General features: G+C 52.1%; 1 protein-coding gene across 1 annotated transcript; it reads right to left on the minus strand.

The window, feature by feature from the left end:
• Positions 1-17,333: 17,333 nt before the first annotated feature.
• LOC127028279 (olfactory receptor 14C36-like) lies at positions 17,334-18,263 on the minus strand. The gene has a single exon (XM_050914008.1). The coding sequence runs from the start codon at positions 18,261-18,263 to the stop codon at positions 17,334-17,336; it is 930 nt and encodes a 309-aa protein (XP_050769965.1).
• Between the last annotated feature and the right edge of the window lie 3,055 nt (positions 18,264-21,318).

The following is a 21,318-nucleotide window of genomic DNA, read 5'->3' on the forward strand; positions in this document are numbered from 1 at the left end:
GTGGTGGAGCTCCCATCTGTGACTTGTCCCTGAGCCAGTGCAGCCCCATTGCCCAACACATGCCCTCACGGCCCTCCTCATCACACACTGCAAGGGAAAGGGTGTGTTTGGGGTGGGGAAACATCCCCCACCACAAGTCCCCATGGCAGCCCTCAGTGTCCATCCCCACCAGCCCTCCTTCTTTTGCAGCCCACCAGTGCCCAGCCCCAGCCAAGCCCCAGCCGTGTCTGACACAGGGGCTCGCAGACAGCCCTGCTCTGGGGTGCGCCAAGGCCTGGGCAAGAAGAGAGGCTGGGGCAGGGCTGGCTCTTCCTTTGACACAGGTACCGAGACCAGCAGGAGGAAGGAGATGGCCCCAGAGCAAAAACACTGATAAATTGAGGTGAGTGGCCAGTGCTGGAAATGGCCAATGGGAGAGGCTGGGGGGTGACAAATGCCCTGGGGCACCTTCCCGTCTGTCCATACCACCAAGGGCACCGACTGAGCTCCTTTCTCCTGCACCTGCGTGTCTCAGCTCCCTTCCAGGAGACCTGGGTCTGTACCTCACACCCACTGAGCATGTCCTCACCCTGCATGATCAAACATGTAGGCTAACATTGGTGTTGTCCTCTCCCAGGCACTTTCCAGCTCAGCCCAGACCCTCCCCAGCTCTTCCCATCTCCCTCTCTGCTCCCAGCCCAGCCCTGCAGAGCAGCCCAGCCTGGCTGGCCCCACAGCAGTACCTGCTGCAGGGTGCTGCAGAGCTCTGGGCACTCCCCCCACAGCCCCAGCCCCTCTGAAGGGCACAGCAGCTCCTGGGGGGCAGGGAGGCTCTCAGCCTCCCCATCAGCCCCAGGGCTGGAGCTCACGTGGCATGAGGAAATGGAGGTCAGTGAAACTGCAGGACTCCTGGTCCTGGGTCCAGGAGATCCCCATCACAGACTGACTGCCCCCTCCATCCAGCCCCTCTCTGCAGGCCAGCACGAAGAGTCCTGGCCAGGGGACAGAGCAGCCTGCCCTGAGCGAGTGCCTGCAGAAAGACGTTTCTCTTTCTCATGGATTCCTCCCTGCAGGCACACAAATGCTCCCTTGCTCTTCTCCCAGTCATCCCTGCTCTCCAGAGAGCCTTTCCCCACATAAGCGTGTCCATGCTGGCCTGGCCAGCCGTTCCTGCTTCCCTCCCATGCTCCCTGCAGGGCCCAGGCTGGCGGTGCACTCTGCAGAGCAGGGGGCTGTGGTGCCCTTTGGCCATGGGGTGAGCCTGCACTGGCCATGCTGGTCAGGGTACCGAGCAGAGCCAGCTGGATGGGGATCACTGCTGCTGAGCCCCTTTTCCAGCTTCCCTTGATGGCTCAATAGCCAAAGATGGGGCTGGGCAGGAGCAAGGGGAGTCTGCAATGGCACAAAAGGCAAGGGAGGCCTGCACTAGATGCAGGCCATGGGCTTGGACCACTCTCCAGTCTCATGTCCCTTTGCCTTCTGGCTCCTCACAGCCTCTCCTGGCATTGCAGGGCCCTTGTTAGCCCATGGTCTCCTCAGGTTCACCTTTTCCTCTGGATACTCCTCCTTGGACTGTCACTTATTGTATGAGGCACCACTCACTGCCCCCAGGCTTCCACGCTGTGCCTGGAGATCCCTGAGCTCTCCTGGCTGCTCCCGATTCCTCTCCAGGATGGCATCTGCCATCAGCCCCACTGCAGGTGGGACAGCACCAGGGAGATAAATCAAAGACCAGTTGCTGTCTGCTTGGACACATGCCACCAAGAAGGGAACTCTTGGTCCAGCCCTCAGTCCCTAACAGATCCCCCTGGGACTCTGAGATTGTCTCCCTGAAGCTATCGAGAACCCAGAAGAGCAGAAGTCCTTTTGAGGGAGCAGCTCCTTGGGTATAGTCCTGACACCACCTTTGGAAGAGGCATCCGGCCTTCTGGCCCTGCCCTGAGGAGCCCTTTTGGTGACGCTGTGCTAGCAGGGAGGCCAGCTCTGACACAGTGGTTCAAGTGGCCTGCTCCTGCCTGCAGCCACAGGGATGCCACTGTAGAGACAACAGGACTGTCTCAAGTTGAAGGAGACCTTTGGGCTTACATAAACCTAAGGTCACAGCAGGACAGTGTGAGGAGAGACCAGCACTGAAAAGACCACGTCCTGATGCGGTCCATGGCCATGGCTCCAGAGAAGCAGCAGCCCTGACTCAAGGGCAGGAGAGAGGGAGTGCCCACAAGGCAGCAAGGGGCGGCTCTGAGGGCCACAGACTTTTGGTGACTTAACTCCTTCTGCATGCTGGGGCTGGTCGCCCAGCTCCAGAGAAGATTTGAAGGGATGGGAGCTCAAACCAAGGATTTTCTGCTGGCTTCTTTATTTATGCAAGGAGACTGCTTCCTTAGGTACATTAGGATACTTCCTCAGAAAAAAACATGTTGAACGTCAAGAATTGGGAGGCATACTACTATTTATTTGCAATTAATATTATCACACAGGTATAAAACCAAATATAAAATAAAGAAAAGACCAAAAGATAGTCCTGACTTTTCTTGAGATACCCTGGGAGTCACATAAAGATGATGGATTCCTTAATGACAAAGAAATAGTCTGTGTTCAAAGAGTTTCTTCAGAGCATCCTTGAGCTCCTTGTTCCTCATGCTGTAGATGAGGGGGTTCACTGCTGGAGGCACCACTGAATACAGAACAGTCACCACCAGATCCAGGGATGGGGAGGAGATGGAGGGGGGCTTCAGGTAGGGCAAAGATGCCAGTGCTGACAAACAGGGAGACCACGGCCAGGTGAGGGAGGCATGTGGAAAAGGCTTTGTGCCGTCCCTGCTCAGAGGGGATCCTCAGCACGGCCCTGAAGATCTGCACATAGGACAGCACGATGAAAACAAAACATCCAAAGAATAAACAGGCACTAACCACAAGAAGGCAATTTCCTTGAGGTAGGCATTTGAGCAGGCGAGCTTGAGGATGTGGGGGATTTCACAGAAGAACTGGTGCAGGACATTGCCTTGGCAGAGTGGTAGTGAAAATGTATTGGCAGTGTGCAGCACAGCATAGAGAAACCCACTGCCCCAGGCAGCTGCTGCCATGTGGACACAAGCTCTGCTGCCCAGGAGGGTCCCGTAGTGCAGGGGTTTGCAGATGGCAACATAGCGGTCATAGGCCATGACGGTGAGAAGAAAATACTCTCCTAGTATCAAGAAAAGAAAAAAAAAGCTGGGCAGCACATCCCAGTAGGAGATGGCCCTGGTGTCCCACAGGGAATTGGCCATGGCTTTGGGGAGAGTGGTGGAGATGGAGCCCAGGTCGAGGAGGGAGAGATTAAAGAGGAAGAAGTACATGGGAGTGTGGAGGCGGTGGTCGCAGGCTACGGCAGTGATGATGAGGCCGTTGCCCAGGAGGGCAGCCAGGTAGATGCCCAGCAAGAGCCAGAAGTGCAAGAGCTGCAGCTCCCTGTGTCTGCAAATGCCAGGAGGAGGAACTCAGTGATGGAGCTGCTGTTGGACATTAGTTCACCTGGGCGTGGGGCCTGTTGGAAGAGGAGAAGACATTGACAAGTTAAGGCAGACTTCTTTGAGGCAGTCCTATGCTGTTTCCCAAAAAATCCCCTCAAAATTACTTCTCTTTCTTTGGGGGAACTTCATTCAGCTCCTTTTTGTGAGCTCAGGTTTGTGCTGCTGAGTGAAGGCACTTTCTGTGAAGGGGCAGAAGTCAACATCTTTCGCATTGCTCTCAGCCTGAACACTGCAGAGTCCTGAGGGACAAATGGGCTCCCTGTGCCCTAATGCACAGTCAGGAGAGCTGCTCTGCCCACGACTGACCTGCTGGTCACCACGCAGGTGCCCTGTGCTCATTACACCTCTCTCCGTTGGAGGATGACCTCACTAACAATGTACTTGAAGAAGAAACTGGACTTTAGTGAGCTCCGAGGAGTCCAGTTTCAAAGTCCTTTCTCCAAACTCTTCTCTCTTTCCCCAGGCAGCTGAGCAGAGAGTGATGCAGAGGGGTGGCCTGGCTCTCTGCTGCCTGGAGCTGTCCCTGCCGGGAGCTGTTTCTCTGTCCCCAGGTCTCCTCCCTCTCAGTGCTCACAGACCCATCCCACCCGCTCTGTGCTCAGCTCGGCCCTGCAGACCCCTCCTGGCAGCAGGGCACTGCCCAGGCCATCTCCCTCTTAGCAGGTCCTAAGCACGTAGGGCAGATCAGCACTGATGCTGCAAGCAAAGGTGATGCTGGTGCTGCCTGTAGGCAGAGGAGTGGGGGAAGGCACTTGAGGAGGCTTCTGGCAGATGTGCTGATCCCTCCGTGTAACAGTTCAGGAGTCTCAGTGACTTATTCAAACCTGACATCTCCTTTCCCCTTTCCCTTAGAAGAAAGCTGAGATCACAGACCCTGGAAAGGTCTTCATCCTTAAGGTAGCCCCTGCCTTGACTTTCCTCTTGACATGCTGCTTCTGCCAATGTTGTGGGGTGATCTGGAGCTGTGAGCAGCCCTGACCCATGCAGCACCCTCTCAACAGCAGAAGGACCCTGCCCTGACAGGGGTCGCTCCTTCCACCCACAGCTTCTCCCCACAGCGCTGTGGGAGCTCCCCGGGCAGGCTGAGTGCTGACCCTGGCAGGCGGCAGAGTCCCTGCCCCAGCACACAGCCCCTGGGGTGCAGGGACCCTGCTCAGAAGGACAGCCCTGGGCACCCCTGGCTGCACACCCAGGCTTCACACCCCTGCAGCCGTCCCTGGAAGAAGGCAGCCATCATGCCCTCTCCTCTGATGGTGCAGCAGGGAAGCCCTGCTCTGGAGCACATCCTCCTTCTCTACACCAGAGTGAGATCCCACAGGCTATGGGCTGTGCCAGCTTTAGGAGATCCCTCCACGAACTGCAGCTGCATTGCCCTGCACGCAGAGACTTACCGTGTCAAGGGCTGTGAAGATTTCTCCTCTTTGAGCTCTCAGCATCCTCCCATTCCACACTGCCTTTAACCTCTCTCTTTCTTGCACGTCTCCCTCGGTGCCTGCAGGCAGTGCCCTCAGCCCTGCTGCCTTTGCAGAGGAGCTGCTCCTGGGCAGAGCTGTCTCTCGCAGCGCTGCCACTTGCCATGAGCTCCCTCCATCCCAGGAGCCCAGCCCAGCTCAGCAGCACAGGACCAGCCCAATGGCATTTTAATGACCCCTCTGGTGGGTTTGGTGTCGACTCCATGAACCTCAGACAGTGAGAGGAAGTTGAAGAAACCTCTCCAGAAGTCAAAGTCAGATGCAAACTCCAAAGTTTCAAGGAGCGTTAATGGGTCCCACTGGGGACCATTACTGACAAAGCCTCCCTGGGGTGTGGTTAGAGCAGAAAACTGGAGGCACAGATGACAGGTAGACAAAGGCAATGTAAAGGTGGAAGAGATTCTGAGGAAACCTGGATGTGTTCCATTAAGCCAAAGGGCCAAGGCATGAGCCCAGCCCTGGGAAGGGAGATCCTGTCCCTCACACATTGCTCAGGGCTCTTCCTGGGGCAGTGTGACGTGGGGACACGCAATGTCAAGGGCAGGACTACGGTCCAACACCTCCAGGCTCTCGGGTGGGGAAGGGGAGGCAATGAGACCCTCGTGTTGTAAGGATAAGCTGCTTCCTCATAGGCATCGGTGGCAGAGACAACAGCCATAGCCAAGGGGAGAAAGAGCTCATCTCTGTTAGGGCTTTGCAGACTTTCTTCACCCTCTATCATCTCCACCACAGGCTGTCCTACAGTGTCCCACACCTGCACCTCTTCCTCTGCAGGCAGTAGACATCCACCCTGCTACCATGCCTTGCTCTCACCTGACCATCTTCCTTCCTTTACTGATACCTCTCTGTCCTCCCTGGCTGTTCCTTGACACACAAAGCCTTGGGCTGATCCAGTCTCCCTCTGGGTGACTTGTTCCACCACAGCACTGCCCTTCGAGTGACATTTCTTTGTGTCCAGTCTGGGCCTCCTCAGCTGCACTTTGTGGCATTACTTCTTCCTCATGCTGTATGTTACTACAAAGAAAAGCTCCATCATCTCTGAAATCACCCTTCAGTCACTCTCAGCCTACTCCTGTACTGCCTCGAGCCTCCACACGGCTGAGCCAAAGATCTCCAGCTCCCTCAGCCACCCCACACAGGTCAGGTGCACTAGGTCCCAAACCCCACCTTGGCAGACCTCCACTCAACACTCTCCACTTGCTCCCTACTTCTCCAAAATGGGGAGCCACACACTGGGACACACCAGTGCTGAGTTGAGGGGGATGAGAACTCAGGTGGTTTGGCTGGCCCACGCTCCTCCTCATGCAGCCTCCTATGCAGCTGGCCTTCTTCATAGTGTCCATACTGTACTGGCTCGTAGGGCATCCCTTGTAGTGCCCAGGCCCTTCTCCTCAGAGTCACTGCTCTGCCGGTCAGGTGCCAGCCTGTTCTGAGGTATGGGGTTATTCGCCCCCCTGACCCCCGCTGATGCAGGACTGGCCACTTCTCCTTGTAAAACTTCAAGTGATTTGCATTTGCCCAGTGCCAGAGTTTCTCCAGGGCCCCCTGGACTGAAGCTCCATTGGCTCAGCTTTTCATGTTTGGGTGCAGCTGTTTCATCTTGATTGGGGTGTCTCTCACAAGAGAACAGCATGAGGAAGTTGCAGGGCACTACCAATACCTTCTCGTGGAGAAACTGTGGGGTCCTGGGGCTCTGGCACTGAGAAGGCCATAGGTCTGCACCCCGAGGGGAAGTTGCCTTTTATGGCCGAGAGCGGCAGGAACATGTGGAGCTGTGCCTGGGGACGGACAATGAGTCAGCTGAGAGCTGAAGGGTCATGGTCAACACTGTGGTGGGTGGATGTCTGCTACGGACCTCCTGATGAGGAAGAGGAAGTAGATGAGGCCTTCTTCAGACAACTGGAAGAAGCCTCCTGTTTGCAGGCCCTGGTCCTCATGGCAGACCTAAACTATGCCAATATTTGCTGAACGGGCAACATAGCAAGGTGAAAGCCATCCAGGAGGTTTTTGGAGTTCATTGACAACGTCTTCCTGACAAGGGTGAGTGAGGAGCCAGTGAGGGGAGGTGCCCTGTGGGACACCATACTTACAGACAAGAAAGAGCTGGTCAGGGATGTAAGAGTTGGGGATGAGTAGGGAGAGTTGAGGCTCCTGAAGAAGGGAACAAGGCCAAGAGCAGGAGTGCAGGAGCAGGCTTTGGCCTGCTAAGGCATCTGCTTGACAGAATCCCATGGGATACGACACTGAGGAGAAGAGGGGTGCAGAGTGCTCTTTGATGGTCAAGGATGTCCTCTTCAAGCTCCAGAAGGGTTGTCCCCAACTTGCAGGAAGTCAAGCAAAGGTGGCAGGAGGCTGGCATGGATGAGAAAGGAGCTCCTGACAAAAATCAAGTGTGAGGAGGAAGGCCAGAGAAGGGGGAAGCTGGCTGCCTTCCAGCCTCAAGGCTTCTGTGATTCTGTGCTGGAGAGAGCCATCTCAGTGTGTGTGTGTGTGTGTGTGCTTGTCTGTGCAGGGATGAACTGGGGGATGAGGGGATCCCAGGGCCAGCTCCTGGATAGACAGAGGTTCTAAGAGCAGCTCCTGGGAGGAACCATACTGTATCTGTGTCTACATAGTGTTATGAACATTTCCCTCCCTAACTAGTATGCAAACCACTCTTTACAGTTTGAAAGTGTATTAACTTTCTTCATATATATGTAGTTCACATGTGTACACTGTTAGTCATGCTTGAGGAAGCAAACTAAAGGACACCAGATCATCACAAGGACCAGAAGGACAGCCCAGCCCTTCAAACAAAGCCTTGGCTTCTCAGTATCTTTGAGCTTTCCATGAAGATAAAAGCTACCCCTGGAAAACCAAGATAATGCCAGCAGCCCAGCCCCTCGAACACATCTTTCAAACCCTCCCAATGTTGGCTGGCATCACAGAGAGGTAATTATAGCAAGACCACTCCAGGGATGTCTGGATCAATAGACAAGCAACAAGACTGCTGATGGATGATGGTGCTGCAGAAGCAGTTGCTTTGTGAAGTTTTACTATGATTAGCAATGGGTAGTGTGAGTGTTAATTAGTGATTAGTCAAATCCTGTTGTACCTGAATGCTTGAAGAGTATAAGAACCCTCTGTATTAACCACATTCAGGGTGCCCCAATTGGTCTGGAACACCCCAGGCACTTGACTAAATATTTACTCTTGTAATTCTACACTTTGTGTCGCAGCTTCAGTCCTCGGTCGGCACAGGCCACTTGTGAATTTCCCTAACAGTTTGGCGACCCAGGTGGGACACAGCCGACTCACCTGATCCAACCTCTCACTACCACCAGACCCTGAGGATCTCCACTGCGGCTTGTGAGTGAGTTCCCCTCAAGATACTTGGGCACAGGGACAGTGAAGCGTGGATCTTGCTTGGCAGTAAGGAGGTGATGGTTTTATATAATGGGAGGCAGACAGAGTATGGTGACGAGGTCACCGTAGGTGAATTGCTGCAGCCCTGGAAATCCATTGATGGGATGGCCGGGTCATCAAAAGCCCGAGCCCTGTGTCAGGAAATTTGGCCAGAAGTGACCGCCTTTGATGATGCGTCCAAACGTGGCCACGGCCTGGTTCTGTTGATGACATTAGGCTGAGCTATTTATCCCAGCAATTGAAGGATTGGTTCCCATTACAGATGGACTTTGGGGTATCTGGGATAATTACTGGACTATTGGGATATCAGGTATTTAAAAAAAAACCAAAACAAAACCTAAAAAATTCCCTCCAGAGCAGAGAATAAGTAAAGATCTCTGAATGAATGGGAAAAAGAAGCGCTCTTTCCATTCTGGAATTCACAAATATCAGAGAGAAGTTTCCTCTCTGGGTCAGAAATTGAATAAAACCTTCAGCCGAATGGGAAAACCAGGGATGTTCCCCATTCAGCTCCACCTGCCCATCCTACTGCTCTTTTTTCTGCTTTTCCTCTGGTTTCTGCTCCAGCTAGTGCTACTGCTTCTGCTTTGCTAGCACCTCTCTGAGAAGAAATTCTAGGGCCAGGACGGGAACCTGGCCAGCTTTCTGTGGGAACAGGCTGCCTGCCATTTGCACCCACTGATTTGGTTTTGGGGAAACAACAAATGCCCAGACTGCGGATGATCCAGAGAAGCTGCTGCAAACCACACACAGCATCTTCTGTGTTTGTGACTGTATGTGGGCCGATGTGCAGCAACTGTTTGAGACTGTTTTTTCTGCAGATGAAAAACTGAAAATCTGGGAGACAAACTGCAGATGGGCCAGGGAAGCACAGGGCAGAAGCCCATGGCCAGGCAATGACCCAGGACGGGACCCCAACTTACCAGCGAACAGAGGTATGCTGCAAAGAGAGAGAAGGGGATTGTTAGAGTCATTAGAAAGAGTGTAGATTGGGTTAAGGTCCAAGAATGTCAGCAAGGAAATATCAAACACCTCTCTGAATGTTACGCCCAATTGGTTAAACAAACAAGACTGTTTGGAGGGGTCGACACTGAGAAGGTGGAAAATCGATCTTTAATGGTATCTTTCTTTGTAGATCAGTCAGCCTCAGAGATTAAGAAATATTTTTCTAAACATGTGCCAGGATGGCAGAGCAAAGGATTGGATGAAATAGTCAGCATTGCTACGTTTGTGTTGAATGGAAGAGATGAAAGACAGCTGAAGCAAAAAAAAAAAAGAAAGAACAGGGACAGAAAGCTAGTTGGCAGCAGCATTAAACGGCAATCCTGGACTAAGGGACAGGGACGGAGGTTTTCTGAGGTAAGGTCAGAGGAGGAAATTGGAGGAGCAATGGACCTCGAGGAACTAGAGACAGTTGTAATTATTGTGGACAGTAAGGCCATGGGAAACAGGAGTGCCCAGTATGACCAAAGGGCCTCCCAACAGCACCTCTCAATCCTCTGCTGCAGTCTTGCCCTGCTCTCTGCACCAGGGGCAGCTCGATTTCACCCAGGACTGACAGCTACCAGGGACCTACGGTGCAGTCACTACAGGAGCCTCTGAATAGGAAATATTTTCCCCTTCTTCGCATGAGAATCTGGTCTCAAACCTTTTGACTGATGAACATAATTCCTCCTGTCTAATAGGTACAGGGGCAACTGTTTCGACCTGAAATCAGTATACCTATTCATCCGGAGTCTCAATACCTTTTTGCATTTCCCTGGGGAAAGATCCAACTAACATGGACAAGGCTCCTTCAGGGCTTTCCTGCATCCTCCACTAGTTTTCTAAAGTTTTGTTAGAAGATTTGCAGGATGCTGTCTTTAAAGAAATGGATCCCTTTTTGATACAATCTGTTAATGATTTATTGGTAGCCAAGGCATCTTATAGAGCTGACACCCACACCTTACTGTTGGCCTTTGCTGAGAAGGGCCATCGGGCTTCTCCACATAAGATACAACTTTTGTAAGAGAAGTGTAAAACACCTGGGTTACATTCTCCAACAAGGGAGTGTTGTTTATCTGAGCACCGTAGTCAAGCCATTCAAAATCTTCCCCAAGCAGTTACTAAAAACAATGCGAGCCTTCTCAGGAGCTGTAGCATTCTGCTGCCCCTGGAGAGCTGCTTCTGGGGAAATGGCAAATCCACTGATACAGACTGCTGCTCATGGTGCTGGAGAACCCATCCACTGAACAACAGACAAGGTAAAGGCATCTGAGCTTTTGAGGCACGCATTAGTGACTGCTCCTGCTGTGGGATTGCCAGACTACAGGAAGCCATTTGCCTTGTTTGTACATGAAGCAATGTAACTATCCCAGCCAACACCAGTACGGTCTGGCAGCTCAAGGACCCTTTGCTTGTGTCCCTAGGACAGCTGCCACAGCACTCCTAGTTGAACAGAGTGAAAACGTGCTGCTTGGATCCCCTCTAGTGCTACAAGTACCACATGGACTTGAAATGCTGCTGTCACACAGCACTGTCACCACAGCGAATACATCGCTATGAGCTGATTCTCTTAATGGCGGAACACAGAAGAATGAAGTGATGTCATACACTGAACCCTCTTACTCTACTCCCTCCACCTGGGGAAGAAACTCCACATCACGATTGTGTGGTAACAACCCGTGAAGCCCAAAAGACTCAAAAATATTTACAGAAGTGCCTTTCCAGATCCGGATCTTGACCTCTGTGTAGACGGGTCCCCATATTATCTAACAGTGACCAGGTTACAGGTTATTCAGTAACTCCTGAAAATAAAGTCGTGGAGCCTTCGCCACTCAGTCCAAAGCTGAGTGAACAAGCAGCAGAATGGATTGCATTAACAAAGACTTGCCAGCTGTCCAAAGACAAGACTGTAAATACACTGATTCTCGATATGCCTTTGGAGTGTGCCACGCCACTGGGCAGTTCTGGAAGGGGCGCGGGTTTATAACTTTTCGTGAGGAGTACTGAACCGTTAAAAACTAGACAGTTGCCACAAAAACTAGCTGTCCTTCATCAGCCAGCCAATACTGGTGAAAGGACAAAAGAAGAAATAGGAAAAGATCTAGCGGATGTTGCAGCTAAAGCCACAGTACGACAGCCGTACAAAACACCAGGCTTACAAGCAGTCCAGCGGTCTGACCTGGTGTTATCTGCTCCTGAAAAGATCTGTTTGACTGTTCCTGCTGAAGAAATTGACTCTTGGAAAAGGTATGAAGCAACCAAAGACTCCCAGGGAAGAGGACTCCAGAGAGAGGGACGGAAAACCTTCCTATTTTACCTGAGCAACACCGGATTCCCATAGCAAAAACGCATCACCATCCAGGGCATTTGGGGACAGTTGCACTTGCCCAGACAGTGCTGAAGAATTGGTTCGTGCCAGGAATTTATGCCACAGCCAAATAGGTAACTGCCTCTTGCACGCACTACCTTTAGCCTTAATGAATATTTAGCAAGACCTCAAAAAAACCCAAAGCTGTCTCCCTGTGAAACACTATCACAATCAGGCCTGGGCACAGCTACTACAGCCAGTACCTCTAGAAGGAACTTTGCTTCAATCGAAGGAATTATGTTTGGGTAAAACACATGAAAAAAAGGAACACTTATCCCCTTGGTGGGAGGGACCATTGCTGGTGTTGCTCACCTTTCTCAGCAGTAAAGGTGGAAGAAAAAACGACTTGGTCCATCACTCCCACCTGAAAGCTGTGACCGGTGTAGAATTGGAACCTCCTGACGCCGAGGGAACATCCATCCCTGGAGAGACAAAACTACCCATAGCCAGGAACCTACACAGAGCTGGTGGATTGGCTGTGACCTCGCTAACCTTGTCTAAAAAATTCAACAAGAGGAAAGTTGAAAGTACTGTGTTACTTATGAATTGCACAGGGACTGAACTATATCCTTATTGAAAACTACAGTGTAATCAAGAGAGAATTCTCTTTGTTGCAATATGCTGGTTTTTTTTTTCATACTAATAATAACTTAAACCCTTACACGAAACCTGTTATAATGATACATCACATCATAGATTTGTTCTGGGCTGGAGTTTATTGAGCTCTGCAAACTCCAAAACAATGTGGATGTTTGCAGAGAAATTAACACGGTATTCTGTAGGAAGCCATAATCAAGGAAAGATAATTGTAAAATGTTGGTTTCCTATGGGATCCTGATTGCTTTGGGTCATCTAATCTGGGTCCAAGCCTTACTGGCTTACCTAAACAACCAGAGCCAGTACCCGCTAACCCTTTTGCATGACATAGTTACCTTGATTATGATTTCTTTGAGGATTCTACTCCTCTATTTACACAGCTACCTGAGCGATATTGGATATGTGGAGAAAGGGCATGCAAGTATTGACCCCCGACCTGGGCTGGGCAGTGTACTCTCGGTGCATTAATACCATGCGCACAGGTTAGAACCAGTATCTCTTCTGCCTCTGGAGCTCATAACTACTGGTATATGGGAGAAAAAGCATCACAGCCCTCTGACAGAATGTGGCACTGAGCTCCACCTGTGTGTAAGAGCTTTTATCCCATGGTTAGGGGTTGCTGAACGAGAAAGCATGGTTGGAAATGTGTCAACAGAATTAGAAAAAGCCATTAAAGAAACGGCAGATAGTATGACAGCCCTACAGGAAGAAATCACATGGTGATCACAAAAGGTAAGAGAGACTCGATTAGCCTTAGGCTACCTATTAGCAGCAGAGGACGGAGTATGTGCGTTATTGAATGACAGCTGCTGGGTTTATGTAAATCCAGACCAGAAAGATGAAACTGATATAAACAAGGTAAAGACACATTTCAAAGTAATACATGAATTAAGACAGGCATCTCCCCTCCATCTATTTGGGTGGTTAACCTCTTGGCTCCCACACTTGGGTATAAGATTGTGAACTAAAAGGACTTTGGATGTTGTATTCACTCTCTTATTTTGCTTTGTAATTATATATGTGTCTTTGCAGTGTTGTATCACCTTATGCACTCGACTTAGTACTAAAATAATGCATAATATAATGTGACAGGTCCCTACCTATTATAACAATGTCTTTACAGTATAAAGGATATTCACTTTGTTAATGTATATTAGTTCACATTATACACTGCAATGTAATGAGGCAGTGGAATTTTACTAGAGACTTTGGTATTGTCCATGATTAAGTAAAAGAAACTAAAGGCCAGCCCAGCCCTGGAAAGAAAGACTTTGCTTTGTGGAAGCTTAGAGCTGTCCCTGAAGGATAAAGGATACCCTGGGACAACCAAGGTAACGCCAGCATCCCACCCCTTCTCACACCTCTTTGAAACCCTCCCAGCATTGTCTGGCATCACAGATCAGTCACTCGAGCAAGGCTGACTCCAGGGACAGCTGGATCAATCGACAAGCAGCAAGAATGCTGCAGAAATATTGTTCTTTTGCAAAGTTTTACTATGATTAGTGATCAGTAGTGTGGGTGTTAGTGATTAGTCAAATCGTGTTGTACCTGAATGTTTGAAGGGTATAAGAACCCTGTGTAAAGCCACATTCTGGGTGCCCCAATTTTGCTGGGACACCGCATGTGCATGAATAAATATTTGCCTCTGTAATTCTTTGCTTTGCCTCCTAGCCTCTCTCCTCGGTCGGCACGGGCCAGTTGCGAATGTTTGTGACAGTCAGCACTGTTCAGCAGTGTATTGGGTTTGCGTGGCAAGGTTTTGGTAGTGGAGGGGCTACAGGGCTGGCTACTGTGAGAAGCTGCTAGAAGCTTCCCCTATGTCTGATAAAGTTAATGTCAGCGGGTTCCAGGATGGACCCGCCGCTGGCCAAGGCCAAGCCAATCAGCAACAGTGGTAGAGCCTCTGGGATAACAGATTTAAGAAAGGGAAAAGAAGTTACAGGAGAGTTGCAGTTGCAACCAGAGAGAGCGGAGTGAGAAGATGTGAGAGAAAAACTCTGCAGACACCAAGGTCAGTGAAGAAGGAGGGGGAGGAGGTGCTCCAGGTGCCGGAGTGGAGATTCCCCTGCAGCCCGTGGTGAAGACCATGGTGAGGCAGGCTGTCCCCCTGCAGCCCATGCAGGTCCACGGTGGAGCAGATATCCACCTGCAGCCTGTGGAGGACCCCATGCCAGAGCAGGGGGATGCCCAAAGGACGCTGTGACCCTGTGGGAAGCCTGCACTGGAGCAGGTTCCTGGCAGGACCTGTGGCCCCATGGACCCATGGACCCGTGGAGAGAGGAGCCCACGCTGGAGCAGGTTTGCTGGCAGGACTTGTGACCCTGCGGGGGACCCACGCTGGAGCAGTCTGTTCCTGAAGGACTGCACCCTGTGGAAGAGACCCATGCTGGAGCAGTTCGTGAAGAACTGTAGTCCGTGGGAAGGACTCACATTGGAGAAGTTCATGGAGGGCTGTCTCCCGTGGGAGGGACCCCATGCTGGAGCAGGGGAAGAGTGTGAAGAGGAAGAAGTGGCAGAAACAACGTGTGATGAACTGACCCAAACCCCCATTCCCCGTCCTCCTGTGCCGCTCACGGGGGGAAGAGGTAGAGAAAATCGGGAGTAAAGTTAAGCCCGGGAAGAAGGGAGGGGTGGGGGGAAGGTGTTTTTAAGATTTGGTTTTATTTCTCATTATCCTGCTCTGATTTGACTAGTAATAAATTCAATTAATTTTTCCCCAAGATGAGTCTGTTTTGCCTGTGACAGTAATTGGTGAAGTGATCTCCCTGTCCTTATCTCAACCCATGAGCCTTTCGTTTTATTTTCTCTCCCCTGTCTGGTTGAGGAGGGGGAGTGATAGAGCGGCTTTGGTGGGCACCTGGCATCTGGCCAGGGTCAACCCAGCACACAAATTCACATTAAGATCACTTTTGCTAATACCTTTGGTGGTGATTCTTTAAGTGATCTAAATCATTCATCCACGACATCCCTCTCCCTAGGCCAGCACAAGAGTCCTGCTCCAGAACAGAGCAGCCTGCTCCGAGTGGGTGCCTGCAGAAAGAGGTTTCTCTTTCTCATGGATTCCTCCCTGCAGGCACACAAATGCTGCCTTGCTCTTCTCCACAGTCATCCCTGCTCTCCAGAGAGCCAGGTGAGTGTGTCTGTGCTGGCCTGGCCAGCCACTCCTGGTTCCCTCTCCGTGCTCCCTGCAAGGCCCCAAGCTGGCGGTGCTGCTGTGCAGAGCGAGGGGGCTGTGGTGTCCTTTGGCCATGGGGTGAGCCTGCACTGGCCATGCTGGTCAGGGTGGGGAGCAGACCCAGCCAGAAAGGCATCACTGCTGCTGAGCCCCTTTCCATCTTCCCTTGATGCTCAATAGCCAAGGACAGGGCTGCGCAGGAGCAAGGCATGTCTGCAATGGCACAAAGGGCAGGGCAGGGCTGCACTAGATCCAGCCCGTAGGCTTTCCAAGAGGCTTTCATGAACCACTCTCCAGCCTTTGGTCCTATTGCCTGCTGGCTCCTCAGAGCCTTTTCTGGCATTGCAGAGCCCTCGTTAGCCCATGGTCTCCTCAGGTTTGCCTTTTCTTCCAGGACACTCCACCTCCGATGGTCACTAATTTTAGGAGGTGCAACTCACTGCCAAGTCAGACTCACACACTGTGCCTGGAGATCCCCTGACTTCTCCTGGCACCTCCCAATTCCTCTCCAGGATGGCATCTGCCATCAGCCCCACTGCAGGTGAGACAGCACCAGGGAGATAAATCAAAGACCAGTTGCTGTCTTCTTGGACACATGCCACCAAGAAGGGAAGTCTTGGTCCAGCCCTCAGTCCCTAACAGATCCCCCTGGGACTCTGAGATTGTCTCCCTGAAGCTATCGAGAACCTCAGAAGAGCAAAAGTCCTTTTGAGGGAGCGGCTCCTTGGGTATAGTCCTGACACCACCTTTGGAAGAGGCATCCGGCTTTCTGGCCCTGCCCTGAGGAGCCCTTTTTGGTGACGGCTGTGCTAGCAGGGAGGCCAGCTCTGACACGGTGGTTCACTTGGTCTGCTCCTGCCCAAAGCCACAGGGATGGCACCGTAGAGACAACAGGTCCACGAGCCCTTAGAGCTAACACAAACGCAAGGGCACAAGAGGAGAGTGTGGAAGGGAGGAGAGACCAGCACTGAAAAGAGCATGTCCTACTGCTGGCCATGGCCATGGCTCCAGGGAAGCAGCAGCCCTGATGATACGCAGGCAGAAGAGAGGGAGTGCCCGCTGAGGCAGCAAGGTGCAGCCTCGGGGGCCCCATGGGCTGCTCCTCCATGGGGCAGCTGCGATTTGGGCTCCTTAACCCTTTCTTCCTGCTGGGCTGTGCCCCCAGCTACAGAGAGGATTTGGAGAGATGAGAGCTCAGACCAAAGATTTTCTGCTGGCTTCTTTATTTATGCAAGCAGACTGGTACCGTAGGTCCATGTGCTGGTTTTAGCTGGGGTAGAGTTAAATTTCTTCTTAGTAGCTGGTATGGGGCTATGGGTTGGTCTTGTGATGAGAACAATGTTGATAATACAGGGATGTTTGCTTTATTGCTGAGCAGTGCTTACACAGAGTCAAGGCTTTTTCTGCTTCTCACACTGCCCTGCCAGCGAGTAGTCTGGGGGTGCACAAGAAGTTGGGAGAGGACACAGTCGGCACAGCTGACCCCGACAGACCAAAGGGATATTCCAGACTATATGACAGCATGCTCAGCCATCTAAAGGTGGGGGAAGAAGAAGGAAGAGGGGGATGTTCAGAGTGACGGCGTTTGTCTTCCTGAGTCACCGTTACGTGTGATGGAGCCCTGCTTTCCTGGAGATGGCTGAACACCTGCCTGTTGATGGGAAGTAGTAAATGAATTCCTTGATTTGTTTTGCTTCCGTGCGCAACTTTTGCTTTACCTATTAAAACAGACTTTATCTCAACCCATGAGTTTTCTCACTCCTACCCTCCCAATTCGCTCTCAAAAAAAAAAGTCCTGACCTTTCCTGAGATACCCTGGGAGTATTTTAAGGTGTAGGGGTACCTTAATGATGCTGAAATAGTATGTGTTGAAATACTTTCCTCAGGGAATCTTTGATCTCTTTGTTCCTCATGCTGTAGATGAAGGGATTCACTATCGGAGGTACCACCGAGTACAGAACAGTCACCACCAGATCCAGGGATGGGGAGGAGATGGAAGGGGGCTTCAGGTAGGCAAAAAAAGAGGTGCTGACAAAGAGGGAGACCACGGCCAGGTGAGGGAGGCACGTGGAAAAGGCTTTGTGCTGTCCCTGCTTCGAGGGGATCCTCAGCACGGCCCTGAAGATCTGCACATAAGACAGCACAATGAAAACAAAACACCCAAATCCTAAACAGGCACTAACCACAAGAAGGCAAATTTCCTTGAGGTAGGCGTTTGAGCAGGCGAGCTTGAGGATGTGGGGGATTTCACAGAAGAACTGGTGCAGGACATTTCCTTGGCGGAGAGGTAGGGAAAATGTATTGGCCGTGTGCAGCACAGAACTGAGAAAGCCACTGCCCCAGGCAGCTGCTGCCATGTGGACACAAGCTCTGCTGCCCAGGAGGGTCCCGTAGTGCAGGGGTTTGCAGATGGCAACATAGCGGTCATAGGCCATGATGGTGAGAAGAAAATACTCTGCTGAAACGAAAAAGAGAAACAGAAAGACTTGGGCAGCACATCCTACATAGGAAACAGACCTGTTGTCCCGCAGGGAATTGGCCATGGCTTTGGGGAGAGTGGTGGAGATGGAGCCCAGGTCAAGGAGGGAGAGGTTGAGGAGGAAGAAGTACATGGGAGTGTGGAGGCGGTGGTCGCAGGCTACAGCGGTGATGATGAGGCCGTTGCCCAGGAGGGCAACGTTGCCCAGCAAGAGCCAGAAGTGCAAGAGCTGCAGCTCCCGTGTCTCTGCGAATGCCAGGAGGAGGAACTCGGTGATGGAGCTGCCGTTGGACATCTGATCCTTTTGTTCCTGAGGTACTGCCAAAGGAAGAAAGCACACTCACAAGTGAGGACTGCTCTGAGCAAAACTCTTCCCTTTCCCTGCCCCTCCAGCACCCCACCCCACCTCCCCAACACCCATTGCCTATATCCCTTCTTTCAGGACCTTCATGCATCCCCCAGGCTGGAGCTCAGGTTTGTGCTGGCTGAGTCTGATGTAAGGAGTAGGGCTCTGCCCATAGTCTCCCGAGGACTTGTCCCTGCTCTACAGCACTGGGAATGGGGGAAAGTGGGTGACAGCTGCTGAAATTCACCATTTCCCTTAGGGCTTACACAATCCTAAGGACATGGCAGGACAGTTTGGAAGTGCGGAGAGACCAGCACTGAGAAGACCACGTCCAGCTGCTGTCCATGGCCAGTAGCTCCAAGGAAGCAGCAGCCCTGACATGCAGATTATATCGGTAACCCCCTTGTAATATAGAGGAGCTGCTCAGCATCTTCCGGCAGCACAAGCCCAGGGAAACTCCTGGATGTGCTAAAAGTTTAGGGACCTCAGCAGAGCCAGCTCAGTCCCCAGCCCCACACACTGCACTGTCCAGAGCCCCACAGCTTGGAAGGAACTGAGGCACTTTGCTCCCATGGACACAGCTGCATCGCAGGACCTGCAGCGTTGGTGTGTGCTCTGCACCTGAAGCCTCCTTGTTGCCAGAGAGTCCGAGGGTAAGACCAAGGGAAGCATGGACAGGAGGGCGAGATGGAGAAATGCCTCAACACTCTTGCCAAGGGAGCACTCGGGAGTTTCTCCTCCTTGGGCTGAACCTGCAGAGAATTCGACTCAGCTTGAGAACCCATGGCCTTGATGGCAGAAACTCCGCCGGGTGGGAGAGGAGACCAGGGGGTTGCTCAGCGGAAGGCATCTGCACTGCAAGGGACAGCAGGGAGGTGCCAGAATCCCCCTCCCAAGACCTTGATGGTAGCAGCTCTCTCTCTCCCCCTGCCCATGTCTCTGCTGGAGCTGTCCCTGCCAGGAACCATTTCCCTGTCCCCACGCCTCCTCCCTCTCAGTGCTCACAGACCCCATCCCACCCGCTCTGTGCTCAGCTCTGCCCTGCAGACCCCTCCTGGCAGCAGGGCACTGCCCAGGGGCACCTCAGCGGTTGCAGGCTCTGATGGGAACATCAGACCAACCCTGAGGAGGCTGCCAAGGTGCCTCTGGTGCTGTCTGTAAGCTGCAGGGTGTTGATTTCTGATACTCCCAGGTTGATTCATCTCTAAGAGAAACAGATTTGGAGTTTAAGTGCCTGCTCCCAGAGAGGTGACTTTCTATGTCCCATTGCCCACCCAGACAACCAAGAGTAGAAAACAGAAAGAACGGAATCCTGAGCTTTCAAGTAGACATTGCCTTGATGTGCTTCTTGAAAAGTCCCCTTGGAAATGTCCTGAGGGTGATGTGGGGCTGTCAGCAGCCTTGACCCGTGCAGCACTCTCGTGAAAGCAGAAGGATCGTGCCTTGTCAGGAGTTGTTCCTTCTACCCATAGCTTCTCCCCACAGCGCCATGGGGAGCCCAGGGTGCAGGGACCCTGCTTGGAAGGACAGCCCTGGGCACCCCTGGCTGCACACCTGGCTTCACACCCATGCAGGTGGCCCTGGGAGAAGGCAGCTGCCATGCCCTGTCCCTCTATGGTGCAGCAGGGAAGCCCTGCTCTGGAGCATGTCCTTCTGTACACCGGAGAGACATCCCATAGGCTGTGGGCTGTGCCAGCTTTAGGAGATCCCTCCAGGAAGTTCATTTGCATTGCCCTGCAGCCAGAGACTTAGCGTGTCAAGGGCTGTGAAGGTTTCTCCTTTGTTGAGCTCTCAGCATCCTCCCATCCCCACACTGCCTTTAACCTCTCTCTTTCTTGCATGTCTCCCCTCGGTGCCTGCAGGCAGTGCCCTCAGCCTTGCTGTGCTTTGCAGAGGAGCCGCTCCTGGGCAGAGCTGTCTCTCTGTAGCACACTGCCCGCTTGCCATGAGCTCCCTCCATCCCAGGAGCCCAGCCCAGCTCAGCAGCACAGGACCAGCCCAAGGTGGCTTTTTAATGACCCCTCTGGTGGGTTTGGTGCCGACTCCATGAACCTCAGACAGTGAGAGGAAGTTGAAGAAACCTCTCCAGAAGTCAAAGTCAGATGCAAACTGCAAAGTTTCAAGGAGTGTTAATGGGTCCCACTGAGGGACATCATTACTGACAAAGCCTCCCTGGGGTGTGGTTAGAGCACAAAACTGGAGGCAGTGATGACAGGGAGGCAAAGGAAAGGAAAAGATGGCTCTCACGTTGACTGAACCTGGGTGTGTTCTATTAAGTCAAAGGGCCAAGCCCTGACCCGCAGCCCTTGGGAGAGGAGATCCTGTCCCTCACTCATTGCTCAGGGCTCTTCCTGGGGCAGTGTCATGTGGGGATGTGCAATGCCTAGAGCAGGACTGCAGTACCATCTCTTCCAGGCTCATGGGTTGCCATGAGGAGGCAATGAAGTCCTGGTGCTATAATGATAAGGTGTCTCCTCCCAGGCATCAACTGCACAGGGAAGAGCCATAGCCCACGAGAGCAACAGGCTTCCAGCCTTGCCAGAGCCTTCAGCTCTCTCAACCACACGTGTCCCACACCTGCACCTCTTTTCCTGCAGGCTGGTGACATCCACCCTGCTCACCAACCCTGGTCTCACCTGAGCATCTTCCTACCCTTACTGAGATCTCTCCATCCTCACAGAGTGCTCGTTGAAATACAAAGCTTTGGCTAATCCAGACTCTCTCTGGGTGGTCTATGGTAACAGAGAACTGCACTTGGAGTGACATTTCTTTCTCCTCATTTCCAATCTCAACCTCCTGTCCTGGTTTCGGCTGGGACAGAGTTAACTTTCTTTTTAGTAGCTGGTACAGTGCTGTGTTTTGGATTTAGTGTCAGAATGATGTTGGTAACTGTCCTGGTTTCAGCTAGGACAGAGTTAATTTTCTTCCTAGTAGCTGGTATAGTGCTGTGCTTTGGATTTAGTAGGAAAATAATGTTGATAACACACTGATGTTTTTAGTTGTT

The sequence above is a fragment of the Gymnogyps californianus genome, unplaced genomic scaffold (genome assembly GCF_018139145.2).
Source record: "Gymnogyps californianus isolate 813 unplaced genomic scaffold, ASM1813914v2 HiC_scaffold_31, whole genome shotgun sequence".
Taxonomy (NCBI): Eukaryota; Metazoa; Chordata; class Aves; order Accipitriformes; family Cathartidae; genus Gymnogyps; species Gymnogyps californianus.